The 23,540-nt window shown below is 39.0% G+C and overlaps 3 protein-coding genes across 3 annotated transcripts; 2 read left to right on the top strand and 1 right to left on the bottom strand.

The window, feature by feature from the left end:
- Window positions 1-316: 316 nt before the first annotated feature.
- On the top strand, window positions 317-1,355 carry LOC111887973 (CRIB domain-containing protein RIC4). Its single transcript, XM_023884105.3, has 3 exons — window positions 317-677; window positions 755-868; window positions 939-1,355. The coding sequence occupies exons 1-3, from the start codon at window positions 548-550 to the stop codon at window positions 1,160-1,162; spliced, it is 468 nt and encodes a 155-aa protein (XP_023739873.1). The 5' UTR covers window positions 317-547; the 3' UTR covers window positions 1,163-1,355.
- Window positions 1,356-1,636: 281 nt separating this feature from the next.
- On the bottom strand, window positions 1,637-5,487 carry LOC111887964 (leucine-rich repeat receptor protein kinase MSP1). The gene has a single exon (XM_023884097.2). It carries the CDS (start codon window positions 5,485-5,487, stop codon window positions 1,711-1,713), a length of 3,777 nt encoding a protein of 1,258 aa, XP_023739865.1. The 3' UTR covers window positions 1,637-1,710.
- Window positions 5,488-21,084: 15,597 nt separating this feature from the next.
- Window positions 21,085-22,910, top strand: LOC111887957 (15-cis-zeta-carotene isomerase, chloroplastic). Its single transcript, XM_023884092.3, has 4 exons — window positions 21,085-21,657; window positions 21,829-21,975; window positions 22,059-22,268; window positions 22,422-22,910. The coding sequence occupies exons 1-4, from the start codon at window positions 21,202-21,204 to the stop codon at window positions 22,755-22,757; spliced, it is 1,149 nt and encodes a 382-aa protein (XP_023739860.1). The 5' UTR covers window positions 21,085-21,201; the 3' UTR covers window positions 22,758-22,910.
- The last annotated feature ends 630 nt before the right edge of the window (window positions 22,911-23,540 follow it).

Raw genomic sequence — 23,540 nt, 5'->3', positions numbered from 1 at the left:
TCCCCTGGTTTTCACTATAAGCCATTGTGTAGAGAATGTGTAGAGAAGAAGACTCCTCTTTTTGGTTCCTAATAACATGGTCAATAATAGTCCACGTGCTTTCTACAATTAGTTTATTCCTAAATCATTCATAGTGATTGAGGATGGCAATATTGATTAACTATGGATACGGATGCAGAAGAACCTAATCAGAAATTATTAGTGAATAAAAGCTTAATGACAAATAATTTGGTTAGTGGGCTCAAAGAACTCACTCCTCAATTACCCCACCAATCATCACTCAAGTAGGTCGAGTTGTACAGCTTAACCTACCTACTAACCACACCCAAACCCAAACCCAAACCCAAACCACCTCTATAATCCTCTTTTTCTCTTTATCTATCTAGAAATCTTAAAGGGTGTATATGTATAAATATATAATATATTGCACTTTGTGCTATGTATAATGATTATAGCTTGTTTACAAAGTGAAAGAGGCCCTATCTTTCTTCAATCAGAATACTCTTATTATATCTACTCATTCTGAGTTGTGTTTCTTTAAGAAATCATGAGAGATATCATCGAAAGATTTCTTGTTCTTCCATTTTCCATGGGATGTATCCCAAAATCGAGTACACAAGCAGTCGAATCAACCCAATTCAAGGAGCAAACACCCGAATCGAAACAACTTGTCACAAGTATGATCCTTTTCTCTTTCTCTGTCTGTGTCTCAAAATTTCAACAGATTTGTTATATGAAATTATGTATTTTAAAGGAACACGAGAAGGAAAAAGCTCATGGGGATTCGTAGCTATAAAGGGATCCAACATTTCGAGAGGAATTCGAAGACTAATCATGTCGACCTTCGAAAGTTTTTCTCGAATCATAAGTAAGTAACGACAAATGATTGTAATCATGATAATTTTTGAGAAATTTTAGTTGATAACGATGAATTTCAGGTAACAAAGAAGGAGATGAAATTGAAATGGAGATCGAACTGGAAATAGGGTTTCCTACCGATGTAAAGCATGTTACGCATATAGGATATGATGGATCAATGACGACTAACCCTGTGAAAAATTGGGAGAAGATTGAAACGCCTGAAATTCTTTCGTTTCCTTGTATTTCTTTGAAACAATTTGAGAACGCCATGGCTGCACAATCTGAAACTCTGGTTGCTTGAATAACAACATCGATACATTTTAATGGATCCTAACATACGCATTCGCCCAGTGTATCGAGAGAGAGATTATAATGATTGTGAAGAAATGTATAGTATAGGAGGAAAGGTGCAATGGTCTGGTTTGGAGTGATTTTTTTTTCCTTTTTTTTTGAGTGGTGTTTACTAATACAAGATCTGATTTTTGTGTTACTAATTTAACTTGTTAACGATTCTCATACCAATTTGTTAAAGTAGAATATGTTACAAAATAGCCTATCATATTTGTTACGTTAAATAAAATAGAGAAATATAAAGTCTAATGACTCTTAATCACATTAGCACAAAATTTGTCAATTAATTGTGTGTCCCCTCTTATATCAATTACCTAAATGTATAAGTTGCAAAAGTAAAAACTATGAAAAGTGATAGCTATATTGGTTTCCAACTAACATAATACTTTTTTTTGTACGTCATTTAATTTTGCTAAATTTAAAATTTCACAAACCAAATTGGTTATATCCGATTTCACCAAATTGAACTACATAAGACACAAAAAATAACATAATCAACTACACAATTTCCTTACACGTATTAAGCTCCTTCAACATTTTCACAACATCAAGCATAGTAGGCCGTTTCCTAGGCTGATCATTCGTACACAATTGAGCAATCGCAAGCACCCCCAACATCTGATCCTTCCACATCCAACTCCCATAAAAACAAGGATCCAAAACCTCAAACTCCCTCCTATTTCCAACCATACCCCTCACCCATCCCACAAGATTCTCACCTTCCACGTCACCCTGTCCAGTTGGCTCCCTCCCCGTCACCAACTCCAACATCACCACCCCAAAACTATAAACATCTCCCTTACTCGTCGCCACCATTTTTTGACCGTACTCCGGAGGAATATACCCAAACGTCCCCGCCAACAACGTGCTGACGTGGCTCTCACACGCGCTAATTATCCTCGCAAGACCAAAATCCGATACACGTGCTTCAAACTTACTGTCTAACAAAATATTACTCGATTTGATATCACGGTGAATTATATGCGGGACGAATCCATGGTGTAAAAACGCCAGTCCGCGAGCCGACCCGATACAGATCTTGTATCGGGTTGGCCAGTCGAGTGCTTCGACTGCGTCTGCGCGGTTTCTCAACCAGACATCCAGACTCCCGTTTGCCATGTATTCGTATATTAAAAACCGTTCGTCTGCAAAGACACAGTATCCTAGTAACGGGACGAGGTTTTCGTGTTTGACTTTCCCGATTGTTTCCATTTCGGCGAGGAATTCGCGTTCGCCGTGTGTTCGGCCGCCGTTGAGACGTTTGACCGCGATGGTTTGACCTTCCGGAAGTATCGCTTTGTAAACTGTCCCGAAACCGCCGTCTCCGATTATGTAAGTCTTGCTGAAATTTTCGGTTGCGGATAAGATGTCGTGGTGGTTTAAACGAAGTAGAGATTGCTCGAATGTTGCGATGTTTATGCTCAAGGGTTCTTTTGGTCTTTTTCGTAAAAGACCATATTTGGAATTCGTTTTTGTTGCTTTTGAAATCTTGTCTGAATTTACATCTTTTTGTTTCAATATCTTTCTTCTCAGGAGAACAATGAGTAAAAACACCACGAAAACGAATGTCACGCTAAGTATAATCCCTAAAAGAGAAGCGTGATTTGGTTTGTAGGTGTGTTGGGAAGGGGAAGGGTAGTTTGGGAAACATGAGTTTGGTTTGGTGCAAGATTCGGGAACGGGTCCGGTGAATTTGTTCCCGGAGAATCCGACGAATGAGAGGCCTTCGATGTTGCAAATACTACAGGGGAATGAATTTTGGAAGTTGTTTTGGGAAAGGTCAAGATAAGTCAACGCGGAAAGAGTGGAGAGAGAAGGTAAGGTGCTGTTGATGGTGTTATTGTGAATGTCTAAAATGGTAAGAGCTGTTAGATTGGAAATGGAAGGATCTAGAGCACCGGAGAAAAGGTTGTTGCTGGCGTTTAGAGCGAAAAGAGAGGTTGTGGTTGTAAGGGTAAACGATAATCTTCCAGTGAAAGAATTCATGCTAACATCCAAGTATTGAAGAGTCTCGATGTTGAAGATCGATGAAGGTAAAGAGTTGGTGAATGAATTACTTGATATATCGAGTTTGACCAAATTCGGCATCAAGGAACCGAAATTATCAGGGATTGAACCGGTTAATTTGTTGTGAGAAATCACCAAACCCTGGAGATTTTTCATCGAGAAGAATTGGGGAACAATTGCGCCGGAAAGAAGATTAAAGGAGAGATCGAGTGAAGTTAGGTTTGACAATTCGGAAATCTCGTAAGGAATGATTCCAGAAAGTTGATTATGAGAGAGAACTAGCTGTCGTACAATGATGCATTGCTTGATCGACGTCGGAATTTCGCCGGAAAAGTTGTTGTTCGACAGATCAAGCATCCCGTAATGCTGGACAAATTCGGAATCAGGTAACGCGACTTTCTGAAAACCGGAACAGATCTCTGTAGGTATGAATCCGGAGAGTTTGTTGTTTGATAGAACAAGGTTATCGAGTAATTCCAGCTGAGATATCGATTTCGGAATTCCACCGGTGAGTTTGTTTGATCCGAGATCCAAAGAAACCAAATCCCTGCATTCGAAAAGCTCTAATGGAATCTCACCAGTTAACATGTTACCATGGAGCGACAAATTCGTCAGATTCTTAAGTTCACCGATCGAACTCGGGATATTTCCTTCGAAGAGATTGTTATCTAATTGCAACCTTTCAATCGTGGACGCCATTCCGATTGTCTCCGGAATACGACCTTGAAGCAAATTATTCCCGAGTGAGATCTCCATTATCGTTTTCGAATCCCAGAGCTGAACCGGAATCGTTCCATGGAATCGGTTCTTCGACAATTCCAATGTAATCAGTTCCAGATCCCCCAAATACGAAGGTATATCTCCGTGTAATTTGTTTCCAGATAACACCAAATCCGTGAGGAATTTGCAATTCCTGAAAGTGTTGTTTATTGTTCCGGTGAACTGATTATTAGACAACACCAACCCACGTAACACATTCCCTTCACAGATTCCCACCGGAAGCTCGCCGGAAAGCAAATTGGAACTCAGGTCAAGAAAAGTCAACGACGGAATGTGAAGCGGAGGAAGATTTCCAGTAAACAAATTCTGCGACCACAATATCGATTCCACTTCTTTCCATTTCGAAATCCAAATTGGAATCGATCCAGATACCCGATTTGAAAAAAGAGTAAACGAGTTTATCGATTCAAGGTTTGCAAGAGAATCAGGTAATGATCCGGATAACGAATTAAACCCTAGATCAAGAATTCTCAAATTCGTACACTTTCCCATCGATTCAGGAATTCGTCCACTTAATCCTGCATTGTTGGCGATGAAGAACACAAGATTTTTCAACTCACCGAAGTTTGAAGGCAATCCTCCTTCGAAACAGTTTTGTGCTATATTCAATTTAGTCAAACTACTCATCTTCGACATTTGATAAGGAATATGCCCTGTAAACTTGCAAGAATGAAGATTCAAATAAGTAAGATCTGTAAGAGCACCAATTGTTTCGGGGATTTCACCAGTGAAGGAATTCATCGAAAGATCAAGAGTCATGAGTTTCTTCAAGTTTCCAATTTCTGAAAATATTGATCCTGTAAACCGATTATGACTTGCATCGAAGAACAGCAACTTACTTAAATTACCCAAACTGGAAGGAAGATCACCAGAGAAGAGATTTAAACTGAGATCAAGCGACTGTAATTTCTCGAGGTACCCGAGCTCAAACGGAAGCCTGCCCGAAAACGAATTTGATTTGACCGAGAGTTCGGTTAGGTTTCTCAGCTGCCCGATTGTCTCTGGTAAACTTCCCGAAAAACCATTGCTATCAAGAACAAGAACTTTGAGGTTTTTGAGGTTTGAAAAGGTGTTGTTATCAAGAACACCTAGCAATCTGTTATCACTGAGATCAATTGTTTCTAAGTTGCTCAAATTCCAGAAATCAGAGTAGATATGGCCATTGAATCCACATCCACTGACATTGAGATGCTTTAAAGATTTGAATTCTGTGAGAATTTTTGGGAATGGAAGAGTGAGAGGTGAGAATGTACACGATAGCGATATCCGGTGCACGATAGCACCTTCACACTTTATTCCAGTCCAGTTACATGGAGGTGTCTGTAAATCAAACCATGTTGATGTAACATCTTTTCTTTGAAGCAGGAACTTTCGAAGAGTTATCAGTGATGATGTGTCATTTGAGAAACACACGTGTACACAACACAGGAACTGGAATAGTAGTATGAAGACACTGAAGGCTTTTGATCTTGAATTTGACTTTCTCATTGTCTTGTTAATTTCAAGGACAATTCTCAATCTGCAATGAAGAATTAACAACTCATCAGATTCAAATATCTTGAGTTATAAAAGAATTAACGTAAGGACATAATGTAAACAAGATACTAATGACAAATTACTCACAAGTTAAAGAAACAAAACATGAAATTCAGTAAAAAAGTTATCAGAAATGAATAAAAATCGAGTCTTTTGTTAGTGGTAATTAAAGGGAGATGAGATGAAAACCCGGAAAAGCTGATATGAAATCAAGAAAAACAAGGTAGTGGGCTCAAGAAAGATTCAAAGGCATATATGCATTTTCATTTCCTTTTTATATTATCACCTATGAACAACAAATGTAAGTCTACAATTATTAGTTCCATCAAAACTGTTGTATTTTGATATTAGTTCCAAAAAATCACAGTTTTTTGGCAAATATGAACAAGATTTGTGCAGAATTGGGCAAAAACTATCACATAATGTGTTTTTTTGCTTACATTTGACAATTTGTATTTTTGTAAGCAAGCTATCTTGTTTTTTGAATAATTTCATCATGGTTGAAACTTGAAAAAGTTAATAAAATTGGACAAAACACCAAAAGTTTGAGCAAAAGAGTGGTCTATGCGTATACAATCATACGTCTACAATCACTGTAGAACGTGCTAACAAATAGCTACCTAAAAAGCGACCATTTATTTCAAATTAATGCAATGGAACCCTAGTCTAGTGAATCAATAACATCAGATTCCATTTCTACATTGAATTTTTGTTATTTCAACTTTGTCCCCTACAAAACGTAAAATCTACACGGAGGTGTTTGAAAGATAAGTATAGAAACAAACAAAAATAATAGAAATAGAAAATGTCCTGTTCGATCTGGATTAGTGACCACTGTTCCTTGACAAAAATTAATACAACAGATAACAGATAGAAGAACAAATCCCGATGTTTAAGATCTTCAAAAAGTAATTAAAGTTTAAGGAATGTACAAGTAAAAAGGCGTGTTACTGTTTCTATACAGCCAGAGTTTCTCTCTCTAGAATCGTCAAAAAAAACACGCACATAAACACATCGATTCAAGAAGAAAATCGGATACAGAAGAAGCTATATATGTGTAGATACCTAGGGAGAAGATGAACTATTGAACTGAAGCATAAACGATGAGCATTGTTACGTACCTTTCTTTTAACGCTTTATCGCCATAGATTTCCGTACAATGTGCTTTTTACGCAGAGAAAAACACAAACATCAGTCTCTCTCTCTCTCTAAAAACTGATTCTGATTTCTGTGGTTTCTCTCTCTAGAAATAGTCGCAGGAGTCTCTCTCTTTCTCTGTCATAAAATCTTTGTGCAGGAGGAGGGTGGAAAGGGTGATATTGTAGTTATACGTCGTCGTTCTGGTAGGGGGCTGGTGGTGTGGTGCGCAAGGCGTGAGTTCGCAGCTCTTTTTACCCCTTACGTCCTACGCTACACATGCAAACAAAAATAGGCAGTTACGATATGATTCGAATGTAGATTACACGCGCCGGTAATGGGAGGTGTAATGTACTCGCGATGAGGATTTAGGGTTTATGGGGCCTGGTCTGGTTGGAGAGTGGGGAAGGTATGTGGCGGGGCGTAATTGGGTACGCGAGTGGAGGAAAATATGGGTCCACTGTGGGCTGATAGTTGTACTATTTGAACAAAGAAGGATTCTTGACCGGTGTTTTTTCAGCTAATATTATTTTCGTTTACTGAAGATTATATGTAATTGATTAGCATAAGCGATAAATTAATTTGTTTTTGAAGTTTTTAAAAAATATTTTCTTGTATAAAAATTATAAGTTAGTTTTCTAAAGAGTATTTAAATTGACGTTTAATGAATTTATAAACTTTTTTTTTAAATATCTAAGATTTAAGAGTTGTAAAAAACTATTCTCCACTTTTATTCTTAAATACATAAATTTTGGGTTTTTTAACAAAAAATATTATATAAAAATCGTTATTTTTTGGGTTAATCATTAAAAAAAAACTATATGCCCTAACTCTCATTATTGAGGAACAAACGCAAAGAACTAAAAAAAATGACGATCGCTTTTATCTCTTTCTCCAGCCGCACCTTCATGTCCGATGGCAACTTCCGACGACGACTCCACTATCTGCCACACCAGACGGTGCCCACTCCACCTCCCGCCACACTTTTGGTCGATTCCACATCTCCGGGCTATTCAATCACAAGTTCGATTATGTTTGATTTTTGATTCCATCAGAACCAGCAAATTCTTGAAATTCCATCTTCATTTTACAAGATTCTGATTTGATTAATTTAGATTGAATATTCTTGTCTATATTTATGAGCTCGTTGTGGTATTTGAAATTCCATCTCCAAATGAAACTTCCATTAATTCAAGTATACTTCACATCTTAATGATTTTTCCCCTTAAATTTCTTCTCTTTCTTGCTTAGGATTGTGTTTTAGAAAAAGGGTTCTTAATACTGAACTTCAGCATTATTCTAGTATTTGTGAGCCTACTGTGGTATTTCGAATTTTTCATTGAAGCAAAAGGGTTCTTAATGATTTTTCCCCTTAAATTTCTTCTCTTTCTTGCCAAATTGGTTGTAGAATGTTAGAATTTTTTTTAAGTTAAAAGGATTCGTATCTTTTAAAGTCAAAAATCCAATTTATAAGGCTGGAGGGAGTGAAACATAGCATGTCATGCTTGTAACATCCCAAAATTAGAAGGTAAAAATTTCATTTTTAATTCAACCAAAACATTAATTATATTTTAAGTCAACATTCAACATCCTTTTTCTAAAAGTTCAAAAGTACTTTATAGGAAAATAGTTATCAGAGTACAATCCCAAAATCATCATAATCAGAAACATAGCTGGATGCGTTGCGATCAAGTCGGGTCCTTCCCTTTTGAACCGGAAGTACCTGAAACAACAACCATAAAAACTGTAAGCACAAAGTTTAGTGAGTTCCCCAAAATATCATATACCATACATAATAACCATATACTGGCCCCTGCCCTTCATCAGGCCCCGCTCGGTATACAGATATGTCAGTTATCAGGCCCCGCCTGACATTAAGCCCCGCTCGGTATATGTATAATCATATAAGCATATAATCATATGAACATATGCGATAATCATGAAGACAATAGCATACCATGCAGTCATCAAGCCCCACCCGATAAACATAAAAACACATATCGATAACTAGCATACAATATAGTGATATATTCATCAGGCCCCTCCTGACATCGGACCTTGCCCCGTAAGCATACCATCACATAACGCATTCAAGAGTCACGCAGACATCTAACATCCTAATGTATAAACCATGGGTCGGCATTGGTGCCTTTGACCTGCTAAACACAGTGAGGACAATCGCCTTAATCCGCTGATAATCAAATGACTGCTCAGGTCACTGAACCGGATAACCTCACGTCAACTAACAATAAATACAAATCTTAATCAATAATTATCCCGGGACCCAAAATCTGAGTCCCACTCCATAACTAACTTCCTAAAGGGTAAAAGACAATTTTTACCTTTTTCTCAATTGGCCCAAAACCAAGGCCCAACCTAATTACACAAAAGCCCAAGATGGCAACCCAATCCCAATATGGCCCAACAAGGCCCAAAACCACATATCACGTCGTGACCGGCCTTTGTCACGTCGTGAAAGCTCACTCAATCAGATCCTAATCCAACCTAGCCAACTAAGTCAAAGGAAAGTCAACGGGGGTGCCCTTATGTTGTGAGAAGCTTTCTCTCACGTCGTGAGCCTCAAGCAGATGACGATGATGAGGCCTCCTTGATGAACCAACTGTAACACCGTAAAAATTAAGACAATTTTTCGCTTTTTAAAACCATTAAAATTCATTCATAATCACTTTCAAGAAACATGGTATCAACATTATCTCTTTACAAATCCCAAGATCAAATCATAATAAATTTCGCGTGTGTGTGTGTATACAGATCATGCCGGCGCCTTCCCGCGATCATCGCTGGTACCTGAGACACATAACACAAAACACTGTAAGCATAAATGCTTAGTGAGTTCCCCAAAATATCACTCTAACACATATTAGCCACTCAAGGCTATAACTCTGCTAACCCTCTGGTCGGTGTGTCCCAGTGGAACCCTCCAGTCCCAACTCTCTGTGGGCCCTCTGGCCCTAACACTGTGGACCCAAAGGTCCTAACTCTATGGACCCACTGGTCCTAACTCTGAAGCTCTGAATCATGCATATCATATATCACAATAAATCTCAACACATAAATAGCATACAAATACATTGGCACATAGCTCCAAAATATACTGTCACATAACCCTGTTACCACTCTAGGTAAAGTATAGTGAGAAGACTCACCTCAGACGTCTCGGTAAATCTTTGACTCGGTAGAAATACGATCTAGCCTCCGCCTAATCACATAAAATAAATACCCTCATGAATATAACTCTCGGGACTAGACTCAACCCTCTCATGGCACCCTCAGAAGGGTGAAAGACCATTTTACCCCTCTCTTGGCTCAAAGGCCCCCATTGTTGACCAAACCCTAAAAGTCAACAAAAGTCAACGGTCAACTTGGCCTGACTCGTCGAGTGCACTTGGGCGACTCGGCGAGTTTATACGTGTCCACTAACTCTCTAGTCTCGCTTGGCACGTCAAGTCTCTCCCGTTGCTCGACTAGAGACACCTGACATGAATCGCGGGGCCACCCCGACTCAACTCGCCGAGTCTCAAGATCAACTCGGCGAGTTTCGCCTTGAACTCCAGTCCTCTAATCCCCCTATGACTCACTGAGTTATTCCCCCAACTTGGCAAGTCCACCCATTGAGTGATTTACGGGAAACCCTAACCCTACTCGCCGAGTCTGCCCTTGGACTCGACGAGTTCATGCCATGCACAAACTCAAATGGCCTCCTGAGGTCTGATCTGTTTCAACTTGGATCCATAGATCTGACCTTCCCAAGCCTGATAAACACGTAAAGTTCGAATCTTGACACTCATGGGACGACTAGGAGGCTTAACCTGGTGATTTAGCCCCAAAAGTAACATCCTTAGCTCAACACCCCCAAAGCTCAACATAAAGCAAACTGAGATAAGCTCTTTAGACCACTATGGGTCCAGATCTGAAGTCTCAAAGTGAATAGGGGCCATATCCTCACAATTTCTTCCAATAATGGTCATAAAACTCTACAACTATGGATTCCTTCAACAAAACAGATAAATGGGCGATATAATACCTCAAAGATGAAGTCTCTAGCTCGAAATCCATAGATACACAACCTCCTTGGTCTCCTCTAAGCTGGAAACACCTCCTTCTTGCTAGAATCAACCACAAGGATCAAGAAATGGCTCCTATCCTCTCACAAATGCTCTAGCTCCTTAAGGGTTTCTCTCTGGGGTTTGGTAGCCGCAAATGACAGCCCTAAGGGCCTTTAAATAGGTCCCAAACCCAGGAAATTAGGGTTTCATTAAACAGCATGGACTTGCTGAGTCCACTCATGCACTCGCCGAGTCCAGCCATGAACCCGGATAAGAACCCGCGACCCTACTCGGCGAGTCTAAGCACCAACTCACCGAGTCCCTTCACAACCTCCAAAAATAAAAGAATAGAATAATATACATGGGAATCCGGATGTTACATCAACACTCTAGAACTTCTTCTTATTCTTCTTCTAGCCACCAAAACAATGAAATGGATCAAAAATCACCAAGATGGATTAGGGTTAAGGTTTTTCTGAGTTAGGGGAAGGGGGAGGCTGAGAAATGAATCCTAAAACCAATTTAAAGGGGCTTAAATACGTGGGAAACCCTAAAACTTTGTGGGCTTGGGCTGCAACGATCCTCATGTCATGAGCTCTTATTGCTCACGTCGTGAGCTCAGTCCCGGATGGAATCTTCATGCAGCCCACCTCACATCGTGAGCCTCCATGCCTCACATTGTGAGGACCCTTTTTTCTCCAAAATCCAACATTTTGACCCTCTAAAACCCTAATTCGATTAATCCAAAAAATGGATGTTACAACTCTCCCCCACTTAAACAATATTTCATCCTCGAAATCACTCCTTACCACCTCTTAGCCACACCGGACAACTAGAACAATTCTTCCACCACCCCTGAAGAATAACCATTACTATTCTATTCGAAATCCGAAAATTCTAAATCTTTTCTGACCCCCCAGACAAAAAGCCCATGGTGAAACACTTGTTGGATTAGTGTCTAAGACCATAACTATTTTGGTGTATACTTGACCCGATGGTGCATGGTCCTTTTGGGTTGTCTTCACCAAAGCAACTTGATAGGATGAATTATGGAGAGAAAGGATAAATATGATTTATTAATATATTATGAGAATAATATATTAAAGGAGAAATCATATTGTTTAATTAATATTAGTCAAGAATTAATAAGAATTAAGTTTGTGGCTAAAAGAGATTAATTAAACTTAAGGGACCGGAATTGTAATTATAAGATAATTGCAATTGGGCTATGGATTGCCTTATATTATAAGGTTGGACGAATTCTATGGGGAAACGCATTGGAAATCGTCCAAGGCCTTTAAGGAAAGGAGTCCATGGGTTGCTTAGGGCTTAAGCATCCAAATTAGGGTTTCCTTGTTAGATAACCATGATAGCCTCACTATATATAGAACCCTTATGCCCCAAAAACGTGGTGAACTGGTTTTCTAGGGTTTCCACACGTTTTGGGCAGCCTCCTTCTCTTCTCTTCTTCATCCTCTTGCTCTTGGTATTTGTGAACCATTAGAGGAGTGACATTTGTGACTCTAAGCTTTCTAAAGTCAATACAAGAAGGATTTGAGATTGTTATTGCTACATAACAATCAAGGTATGATCTAAACCCTTATTTATATGTTATATTGATTATCATACACTAGATCTAGGGTTTATAGTCTTGGATGAATTGAATGTACAATAGAGAAACCTAGATCCAAGCATTAGGGTTTGTATGAGCACATAGGATGTTCTTATGGCCAAAACCCATCAACATTGACATTACAATTCCACTTCGTATTCCAACTGATCATAACACTTCCATTCCTTGATTATCTTGTTGTTTCCACTGAAAACATAATTACTGAACAATCCTTGAAGAATAACCATTACTATTCTGTACGAAATCCGAAAATTCTAAACCCTGTCTGACCCCCTGACAGGAAGCCCATGGTGAAACACTGACATTACAATTCCACTTCGTATTCCGACTGATCATAACACTTCCATCCCTTGATTATCTTGTTGTTTCCACTGAAAACAGAATTACTGACCGATCCTTGTTGCCGCAACTTTTCACTTGGTGGAAAGCTTATATAATTGTTGATGTATCCCATCAGGAATACGTCAAGCGTAACAGAATTGTCAATTTAATGGACGGCCTATGAAAAAGTTGGTGTATGCCTTACGTCGCGTCCTCGCCCTTGCCCTAGGGGTAAGCATTTGGACCGGTGGACCGGACTGGACCGGTGAACCGGACCGTTTTTTTGGACCCCCAGGCCGGTTCTCGGTTCTAAGATTTCTCTCCGGTCCGGTCCGGTTTTTTTCCGGGTTCGATCCGGTTTTTACCGGGTTTAGAACCAGTTGGACATGATTAAGATTTTTGTGACGTTTTTTAAACACCTATAACTCATTCGTTTTAAGTCGGATTGACCTGCGGTTTTTTCCAATATTTAGTTTACAGTTTGTAGATGAATTTAGACTATAATTTTGTTTATTTTGGTATTATATTCACCGCGTTACAATCCTTCAAAGTAGAGCTATCAAAGCTGAAAAAATTCAGCTTTTCAGCAACATTTTGTAATCTGTGACTTTTTTTAAACACTCATAACTCATTCGTTTTAAGTCGGATTGACCGATGATTTTTTCCAACATTTAGTTTACAGTTTGTAGATGAGTTTAGACTATAATTTTATTTATTTTAGTATTATATTCACTGAGTTACAATCATTCAAAGTAGAGCTATCAAAGCTGAAAAAATGCAGCTTTTCAGCAAGATTTTATAATCTGTGACATTTTTTAAACACCCATAACTCATTCGTTTTAAGTCGGATTGACCTCTGGTTTTTTCCAACATTTAGTTTATAGTTTGTAGATGAATTTAGACTATAATTTTGTTTATTTTGGGGTTATATTCACTGAGTTACAATCCTTCAAAGTAGAGCTATCAAAGTTTAAATATTTCAGCTTTTTAGCATTATTTTATACTATAATTCCGAGTCCGCGTTTAGCACATGTGGTAGAGTTGTAAGTGAGTATCAGACTAGTTTATCGATATTGATAATTGAAGCTTTGTTATGCACCCAAGATTGGGTGATAAAGTCTACAAAATCTGATAGTTGACAACGTTGATGACATCTTGAATGATGATGATATAGCTTTGGGTAAAAAAATTACAATCTTTATTCTTTTTTTATACAATTATTATTTTTTATTAAATACTGACAACATTTTCATTTGTGTTTATGTAGAGATTGCACAAGATTTAAATATGTTACATATGGATGACAATGATATGGGGAAGAGACCAATAGAAGATTAGATTATGAGTTTATGAAGTTTATTAGTTTGATTGATTTTAAAGTTTAAACTATGATTTTTGTTGTTACGGTAATAATTTTGTATGTTTATCTTAAAATTGTTTAACTTTTGTTGGTGAACTTGATTTATATGTTAGTTGCTTTTATTTGGAAAATTAATTTTTGCTAATTGCAAGTTATAATATTATACATCAATGTAGATTAGTTAGGCATGAAACGGAAACATATTAAGTTTGCAAGTTATAATATTATACATCAATGTAAATTACTTATTATACTCTATGCAATTAAACTTGTACCGGTCCAAACGGGTCCAAAAACCGGAAAACCCGGACCTGGACCCGGACCCGGACACGGACACGGACATGACTCATCCGGTCCGGTCCATGGTCCACAAAATTCTCCATAACCGGTCCGGTCCGGTCCGGTCCAAATTCTCACCCCTACCTTGCCCTTTGTAACCCCGTGTTCGTTCCTTGGCACTTAATCGCCAGAACCAGCATCAAGACAAAATAGTACTAGTCGTCCTCGAGAGTGACAGGTGTAACGCTCAGGACGCTGATCCCTTATTAATTCTACATCAATAATAAACAGCCACTCACGGAGCAGGATCTACCAATCGAAAGCTGCTTGCCCCTGCCAGACCTGAAAAAGTAGAAGATATGGTCGGGGTTTTGTTCCCCCGACTTCAAGTATAAGAAGGCCCCTTCTCCACCAATAGAAGGGACTGAAACTCAACATTAACCCTTTATCTCATACTTTCTCACCCTCTCATCAAAACCTAGAATTAACTTGATCTTCGGAGCATCATTCCAGGACAACCTCCCGGACGATGATTGACGGTCTTGTTTACTTTGTTGTGATTCTCAGACCCCTTTTTCCATCCTTCATGCAGCAGGAATCGAGCCAGAGACATATCACAACAGTTGGCATCATCCGGACGTACTCCGAGTACGCCATAACTTACTTCGTAACACCAGGCACCGGAAATGACGAATAAAGGACCGATACAGCAGGAAGGAGAAAACAATAGCCCAGTAAGACCAATGAAGTCCGTCGACATTGGAAGGACGGCTGCTCACACAGGCACTAACAACGTCGCCGATCGGCTCCACGTCGGAATTCATTGCTAACTTTTGACGACCGCCGCCCATCACAATAGAACAACCGATCACAACTATCACCACATTGCCTCAAAGAGCACCGACCATCCAATCACAAGAAGCAGCAAATTAGCACGGCAGGCGGGGACCAGCGCTTAGTCCCCCAACACCATTTTATCTTTCGCACCACTTGCAAGCCAACATCCTTCTCCAATAGTAGCCATGTCACATATCCAGTTATTCTCCCAACAACCGCCGTTCAACCCATATTCATACCACTACCAAGGTGTGTGCCCTCACACATAAGCACAAACTCACAACAGTCAAAGCACACCAATACAGGGGACAAACGCACACGCTACGAGGCTAACGAAGCCGAATTCGCAGCCAAATCAGCTAATGCACGCATACCCCACACATGCATTGTATATGCCTCAAGCGAACATGTATAACCACGGGTACCATTACGAGTTTGGCGAAGGGTACAACAAAGTATACCACGAGCTGTAGGCTATGACCGGCGGACCACTCAACCACCCACACATGAATAGCCCCTTAACAAGTATCAACTCGACATTCTGCCAAGAGCTATTACAATATGAAATACCACATTCCGCCATGATACCAAACATCCCAAAGTACAACGGCACGAAAGATCCCGACGAACACATAAATACCTACGAGTGGACCATGACACCCCTTTGGATGGACAAGAGATTCACCTGCACCTACTTCCCGGTCACACTATTAGGAAATGCTAGCAAATGGTTCAAGGCACTACGTCAGGGAAGTATCTCCAACTTCGAATAGTTGAGATACGTTTTCCTCCACAACTTCATGTAATTAAAGAAAGTTAAAGGAGGTGCCAACTCTATCATGGCATGCAAGCAAAAAGAGGGAGAATCTATCCATGCATACTATGATCGGTTTACCCTCGCGACCCTGAACATCCCCGCCCATGAGGAATTCCTAGTCACGGGCGCCTTCGCCCAAGGGCTACTCCTAGGCCCCCTGGGAAAGAAAATGCAAGGAACAGTGCCAAAATCCAGGGACGAGCTCAAATACAGGGTCGAAAAATACCTCAGGCAGATCGAGGGAGAAGAACGAAAACAAGCCAAACTAAAAGCCATAGCGAACGCCTACCTCAAACAAGAATCATCCAACTCCCACTACCGTCATAGCCACAAGGAGCGCAAAGATGGAAGTCTGGATAAGTACCACAGACACTCATCTCGCAAATTCCGCTTGTTCATCAAGGATGAGCCAAGGAGCCACAAGATGGAAGTGCATGCGGTGGAAAAAACCCCTCAACGGACAGAAAAAGAGAAGAGAAAATATTGCAAATATCACAAGAGCAAAACCCATGAAATGGGAGAGTGCACAATCCTCAAAAAAGAAGTAAAAGAAAAGAGATTGAGCAGAAACTTAACAGAAATCGCGAAGACTTTACGATCAAACTTCAAGTCCAAACAAAAAGATGAAAAACCCCAAAAGGAGACGAACAAACAACTGATTAAAAAGGAAGAAATCTTCGCAATCGCAATGTAACACACAGAATTTGAGGAGCAACTTCGGGTATAAATCACCTTTTGGGATTGGACACGGAATGTTGGAGGCACCAACATAACATGTCGAGATAAGAAAAGACACGGGCCTCATTAAGAGCAACACGACGTGTTGCCTCCTAGAACACAGCGTGTTAGTCGCTGGAAATGAATCCCTAATCTTCCGGGTTTTGCTCCCTATTTAAAGGAATGAGATGGATTAGGTTTGTTCACCCTCAACCTTCATCAGCCCTCAAGCCCTGAAGGAAACCCTAATCATATTTCCCTCTTATTTGTGAGCTAGTGTGGTGTTTTTAGAGCTAAAGAAGGAAGAAATTGGAAGAAGGAAGGAAAGATCCAGAAAGCAAGTTCCTCATCTTTCAACTTGACACTCTTCTGGACCTTTGTAAGTGTCCAAGATCCGATTTTTATCATTCTATGTTACTATATCTTGCGTTTTGTCCCTTTAGCTTCTTATTCTTGAGAGTTGGATGGGTTAGATCTCATAAAGTGTGTAACTTTATGAATCCCCAGGTCAAGGGGACCTTGTAGAGTATTGGATCTGGCTTATAGTTGAGTTTTGATGTCATGCATTGAGATTAGTTCATAATCCTCACTATTGACTTAATTTGTGTTCAAGACATGCATTGGACATGCATGTCTATAAAGAACTGACCTTTGGGATGGTTTTAGTGCTAGAACCTCTTCTGGAAAGTATTGGGCATCAACTTTAAGGATTGAGTTCTTATTGGTTAAGGTTGGGCGTTTGTCACCAGCCAACAGATCGCGAACCATAGCCGGAACGTTGGGCGTTCGCATGCTGACTTCCAAAAATGATTATTAAGCACTTAATACTTGAAGCCACATGACCAAAACATAGATCCAAGTCCTAAAGAACATCTAGAACCATAACGTCACTGACTTGGTGATTTTTCATGCTCCAAAAGGTCTTAACTTCAATATATAATACTTAACTTTCATAAAAGTGATTAACCTCATGCATGGAGCTTATACAACTCTAAAGATGCAAACTTTATGAATCTAGGACCTCAGAAACACCAAGAGGAGCAACTCAAAGCTTCTGAAATGATCACAAACTAATAGACCTCAACTATGGGACCAAAAAGGGACTAGAATCCATTAAGACTTAGATCTAAGATTCTAATGAGAAATGTTAGAGCTTTATACCTCAAATGAATAGGAAATGGAGCAAAGAACCAAGATCTATAAGCTCCTACTTAAACCACCACCTTGCACCAAGCTTCTCTTCCTTGAATGGGATTCAAACACACACAATGAGCTCACAACATTCTTGGAGGCTCTAGGGTTTCGAGATTAGGGTTTGGAAACTATGGAGGCTGGAAAATGAGGCCAACACTTGGGATGTAAGGTGTTTAAATATGTCTCAAACCCTCAAAGTTAGGGTTTGAGCTCCATGTGTAAACACTCTGCGTTCCCCAAGGGAATGCCCCGCGTTCGAGCTCCGCCTCCAAAAGTCCAAACTTAGCAGAAATGGCCCCTACCCCCCCCCCCTCAAACTTGCAAAAAACGACCAAAAGCAACAACCAGATATATAAGGGACCAAAAATGAATACCTGACCTTCTTAAGGATGCTCCCAAAAATTACCATTTTGCCACTAGGTCTTCTTAAGGCTACTCCTTTATACTCCAAGGACCGAAGATGACATATTTAAATACCAAAGGAAGGATTTGAAAATACCTGAAAGTCTGGGATGTTACAGTTCTTATTCCAGCTCTGTCCAGATTCGAACAGATATAGAATATTCGCCTTTAGATCTAGAACATCTACCTTCAAATCTGCTTTCATCGTCCTCACCACAACTTCGTCCATCGACGTCGATCTCACCACCACTGACCACCGATCTCGTCACCACCAACCACCGTTTACAATTAATTACGATAAAACTCGCAGATTAAAACTACTGAAAAATTGCAAACGAAACCGAACACGATATTTAACATGGTTCGGTCTAATCTGACCTATATCCATGGGCGAACGAGAGAGAGGAGATTTTATTTAATACCAAAGAAAATTACAATCATACAAGGCTAAAACTGCACTTGTAATATGATCACTCACTATAAGATATCACTCGTATTTTTGGATGCCAAAATTAAGGCTCTGCAAAAAAAAAAAAATAGTACCTCAGTATTTTTTTTGTGTATCTATTCTTTGTGATGTTGTGTTGTTTGATTTGGCTGCTTCTATTTATAGAGGAGTTTTCCTTCCAAAGTCAAAGAGAATTTGTTGTTGAGCTACTTCACCAAAAAATTATCGTATTCAAAAGTGGGTTAACCACTTTTTGATTTTTATATGCCACATTTTCTTCCTTTTTGACCAAAAACTTCTTTGGTTGGCCACCACCTAACCTAACATATTCTCCATATTTATAACACACGCTCTGGGTGCAGTTACTGGCGTAATGACTAGTCTTTCCACAATTGAAGAAAGTTACTTTATTGATGCATCTTCCGAAGTGTTTGTTCCTACACATCTTGCACCACTTTGCCTCATTGATATCCCTAGACCTCTTGTCGCTGGGGACGGACTTTGAAAATCTGCTCTTTTTAACGGACCTTGAAAATCCTTCAAATTTCCTTTTCTCTCCAGTTTCAGCTTTCTCCGTACCCTTTTCCTTTATCCGAATCTCTACATTCCTAGCTGCCCATATGGTTGCTTTTAGAGTGTTCGCTAGTTTGACCATTGGACCAAAATCCGCTGGTAGTCCCATAACAAACTTATTTACTTTGGAAAGTTCGGTAGGAACCAAGTTCGGAACCAACTTCATTTTTTCAGTGAAAGCTGCAACATACTTGCTGATACTCATCTTTCGTCTCTTCAAATTCTAGAATTTGTTGTTGATCTCCAGAAGATCTTGTTCTATGCATTATTTCCTTTTTAACTCCTCAAGGAAGTTCTCCCAAGACATCTTCATTGCTTCTCCCTTTGGCATAGAATCAACCAACAACTTCCACCAGCTCAATACTCCAGTCTTTAGCTGTCTGACCACTAAGATGGTCTTTTGTCTGTTGCTGCAGTCCCAACTATCAAACATCATCTTTATTTCATAGATCCAATCCATAGCTTCCACTGATGTTGGGCTCCTAGAAAGACTTGGCGATTTGGAAGCCATGAAGTCCTTTCACTTGCATCCATTCCTCTTAACCTCATGGTCAAGGTTGTTCCTTCTAACCACTTGTGGTTCAGTTTGATCTACAGTCCTACTATAGTTTCCCTCTTTAGAGTGACCCTCATTCAATACCAGTTCATCAATTGGTGTAGTGACTTCCCTCCTTTTCCCTTGGAAGAATCATAACTTCTTCATACGGAGTCAGATTTCAGAGTTCTTTATATGTACAAAATCATTGTCACATATACTATAACTTTAGTTATGGTTATTTATCCTAAATAATATTCTATCAAAATGTCGATTTTATTTCTTATTATATTTTAATTGTCTAGCTTGAAGTTGCGGGTGTTACACTATCGGTGGAACCCTAATCGAATAGAGAGAGATACAAAATAGATGAAGTATTCAGTGGGTGAAGCAAAATAGATGAAGGGTTACATACTTGGATGAAATCATTGAAGTAAGCGTTGCAACAGATGAACGTCACAACGATGAAATCCATCCAACTCCAAACAATCGGTTATTTGAGTCGGCTCTAAACTTCACGGTGTAGATTAGCGGTGAGCAGAACCAAACCAAGAAACCGAGAAACCGACTAAAAACGACGAAATCGAAACCAAAGAAACCAAAACCAAAGCAAAACCGACGGTTAGGGTTTGAATTTTTAAAAACTTAAAAATCGGATTCGGTTTCGGTTTTTACCCATAAACCGACCCATCCAACCAGAGAAACCGACCTATACTTAAAACCGACAAACCATCCCAAGAAATCGACCTCCAACCCGAGAAACCGATCCATGCTTGATTGTTTTTTTGTTGTAATAAACTATTTTGGGCTTTGGTTGTAACTTGTAATAGACTATTTGGTTGTAAAACTCATGTTTTTTTTTAAGTATTTAACTTCAGTTTGATGTTTTTGAAGTATTCAACTTCTTGCTTCATTTTTGGAAAATGGGTTAAAACCAAAAACCCATGGGTTTAAACCCGGAACTTGTGAGTGTATGGGTTGAACCCAAGAAACCGAAAAACCGACCAAACCGACCTCAGAACCCAAGAAACCGAACCGACCAGAAACTGATCTTATTGGGTTTTAAACCAGAAACCAAACGTATATGGGCTGGGTTGGGTTTGAGTCCAAAACCGACCCAAATCAATCCATATACACGACCTTAACGTAGATTAGGTGCTATGTTTTTTAACATGTATAATAATTACATGAAATAAAAAGTTAGACGGCATCTTTTAACATTTTATAATGTTCTCAAAGTCCCCTCACCTTAATGTGACTCTACCCTTCCCTCCATAATAACACAAAAACCAAACCAGCAGCACAACTCCGTCCAGATACCCTTTTTCCTTGTTTTCGGGTACAAAATGCTTAAAATAAACACACACTCAAAAGTGCAAATCCACACACAAATGGCCACCTCAATTCTCCTCTCAAGTTCCTTCTCTTCCCACCCTCAATTCCCAGGAACTCCCAAATTCATCTTCTCCCCACTCAAACTCAATCGCACTGTAACACCGATTAACACCTGTTCGAATAGAGGTTTCCTGAAGACCACCCAATTACTGCCTTCAAACTATTTGAGGAAAAACCGCAGAGTATTCGTTATCGGAGAATCCGACACGAGTGTTTCCAAGGATGTTATGGTGGGTGAGGATTCAGCAAATTTCGACTTAGCGAAGCAAAAGATTACATCTTGGATTTATTTTACTGTGGTTTTGGGGGTTGTTCTTTTCATTCTCGATATTGCTTGGCTCGACAATTCTACTGGATTTGGTAAAGTTTTCATCGATTCCGTTTCTAGCGTCTCTGAAAGCCCGGAGGTTAGTTTTCGTATCTACTTCTTCATCTAATCGAATTGATTGTTTATAAATTCTTCAACCAATTTGTGCATATCAATCGAATTGAAATCTAACCCCATTCGGGAATTGAATACTCCAATTGATGTTATAGATGATTAGATTTGTGGTTGAATAATCCAATTTCGTATGTAGGTTGCAATGTTCCTCCTTACCCTAATTTTTGCCATTGTACATAGCGGATTGGCTACCCTAAGAGACCCTGGTGAAAAACTAATCGGAGAGAGAGCTTTTCGTGTGTTATTTGCTGGAACTTCTCTTCCTCTTGCAGTTAGTACAATTGTGAGTTCTCATTTTTCCAAATGTGTTCTCAAGTAACGATTTTAATCTATTTTAAATGACATAAAACACTTAATGATTCTCAGGTGTATTTCATCAACCATAGATACGATGGTGTTCAGTTATGGCAACTACAAAGTGTTCCATGGTTACATCATCTTTTATGGGTCACTAATTTCATATCCTTCTTCTTTCTTTACCCATCGACCTTTAATTTGTTAGAAGTAGCCGCTGTTGATAAGCCCAAAATGCATCTTTGGGAAAGTGGTATCATGAGAATCACTCGACATCCACAGGTATTAAAACTCTGACACTGACACTGATACTGACTTGTAACTGTGCTACTTTTTTTAGTTGGTATTAAAACTCTGACACTGATACTGATGTTGTAACTGACAATGATACTGACGTTGTAACTGTTGAGACTCAAACCGTGCTATTTTTTTTAGTTGGTAGGACAGGTGATGTGGTGTGTGGCCCACACGATCTGGATAGGGAACTCAGTAGCAGTATCAGCATCAGTAGGGCTAATCGGGCATCATCTATTTGGTGCTTGGAATGGAGATAGGAGGCTAGCAATAAGACATGGTGAAGCTTTTGAAATTGTGAAAAGTCGAACAAGTGTGTTTCCGTTTGCGGCTATTATTGATGGACGCCAGAAATTACCAAAAGATTATTATAAAGAGTTTATAAGGTTGCCATATGTGGTTATTACGGGATTGACTCTTGGAGCATATTTTGCACATCCAATCATGCAAGCTGCAAGTTTTAGGCTTCATTGGTAGTTTTGTACTTTTGTTTATTGTAATGTTCATATAAGAAACAGAAAAAGATATGGAAATGGATGTTCGAATTTGGGTTTTAGATAGTGAAACAGATAAAATTGGAAAGATTTTATTCGGTTCTATATAGAAATGATATAATTCTTGGAGATAGAATGTAGATTTGGTAAAATATCATTCTTTAGTTGATTTATAGAGGTCTTTAGGGCATGGAAACTCTTTATATGGAAATAACTTAGCCAAATTTACACAAACTTTTACTTCTAGATTCTCAAGATTCAGATTCGTATCAGAATCAAATGCAACTGTTAGTTTTTACTTTTTATGTCTCAACAAAAGGGTTTTTTTTTTTTTTTTTTCACTTTAAAGTTCAAATAGATAATGATGCTTGTTAACGTATGCATAAAGACTTTTTTTAAGTGAATGAAATGCCTAAATATTAATAAATGATTGTGTTAGCATCCTCTTTAGAAGTGATATTCAAAATTATGAGGTTTAAGATGTGATTTTGAAAAATGAAAGTAACTTTCCTTGATAATGGATTATAAAGTCGATGAAAAAATGAAAAATTATATTATATGATATGTTCTATAATAAAGAAGCGTCTAAATTATTAAAATACAAAATCTAAAACTTGTGAGACCTTTGTTGCAATTTTTAGTGGATGAATGTTGGATTCTAATATAATTTCGTCAAAAACTTTTTGACACATGTTGAAGCTAAAATTCTAAACAAGGCAAAAACACATGGTGGGGAGGTTTAGGTGTCCTAATAGACGTGTTAACA

This window comes from Lactuca sativa, chromosome 2 (assembly GCF_002870075.4).
Source record: "Lactuca sativa cultivar Salinas chromosome 2, Lsat_Salinas_v11, whole genome shotgun sequence".
Classification (NCBI taxonomy): Eukaryota; Viridiplantae; Streptophyta; class Magnoliopsida; order Asterales; family Asteraceae; genus Lactuca; species Lactuca sativa.
The sequence above is the reverse complement of the archived record's forward strand: the minus strand, read 5'-3'. Positions and strand labels throughout refer to the sequence as shown.

Excerpts from the sequence above, each read along its gene's own strand:
- LOC111887973 (XM_023884105.3), top strand. The coding sequence starts at position 548 with ATGAGAGATATCATCGAAAGATTTCTTGTTCTTCCATTTTCCATGGGA. Across the intron at positions 678-754 it reads ATCGAAACAACTTGTCACAA|GAACACGAGAAGGAAAAAGC; the intron begins GTATGATCCTTT and ends TGTATTTTAAAG. Across the intron at positions 869-938 it reads AAGTTTTTCTCGAATCATAA|GTAACAAAGAAGGAGATGAA; the intron begins GTAAGTAACGAC and ends GATGAATTTCAG.
- LOC111887964 (XM_023884097.2), bottom strand. The coding sequence starts at position 5,487 with ATGAGAAAGTCAAATTCAAGATCAAAAGCCTTCAGTGTCTTCATACTA.
- LOC111887957 (XM_023884092.3), top strand. The coding sequence starts at position 21,202 with ATGCTTAAAATAAACACACACTCAAAAGTGCAAATCCACACACAAATG. Across the intron at positions 21,658-21,828 it reads GCGTCTCTGAAAGCCCGGAG|GTTGCAATGTTCCTCCTTAC; the intron begins GTTAGTTTTCGT and ends TTTCGTATGTAG. Across the intron at positions 21,976-22,058 it reads CTCTTGCAGTTAGTACAATT|GTGTATTTCATCAACCATAG; the intron begins GTGAGTTCTCAT and ends AATGATTCTCAG.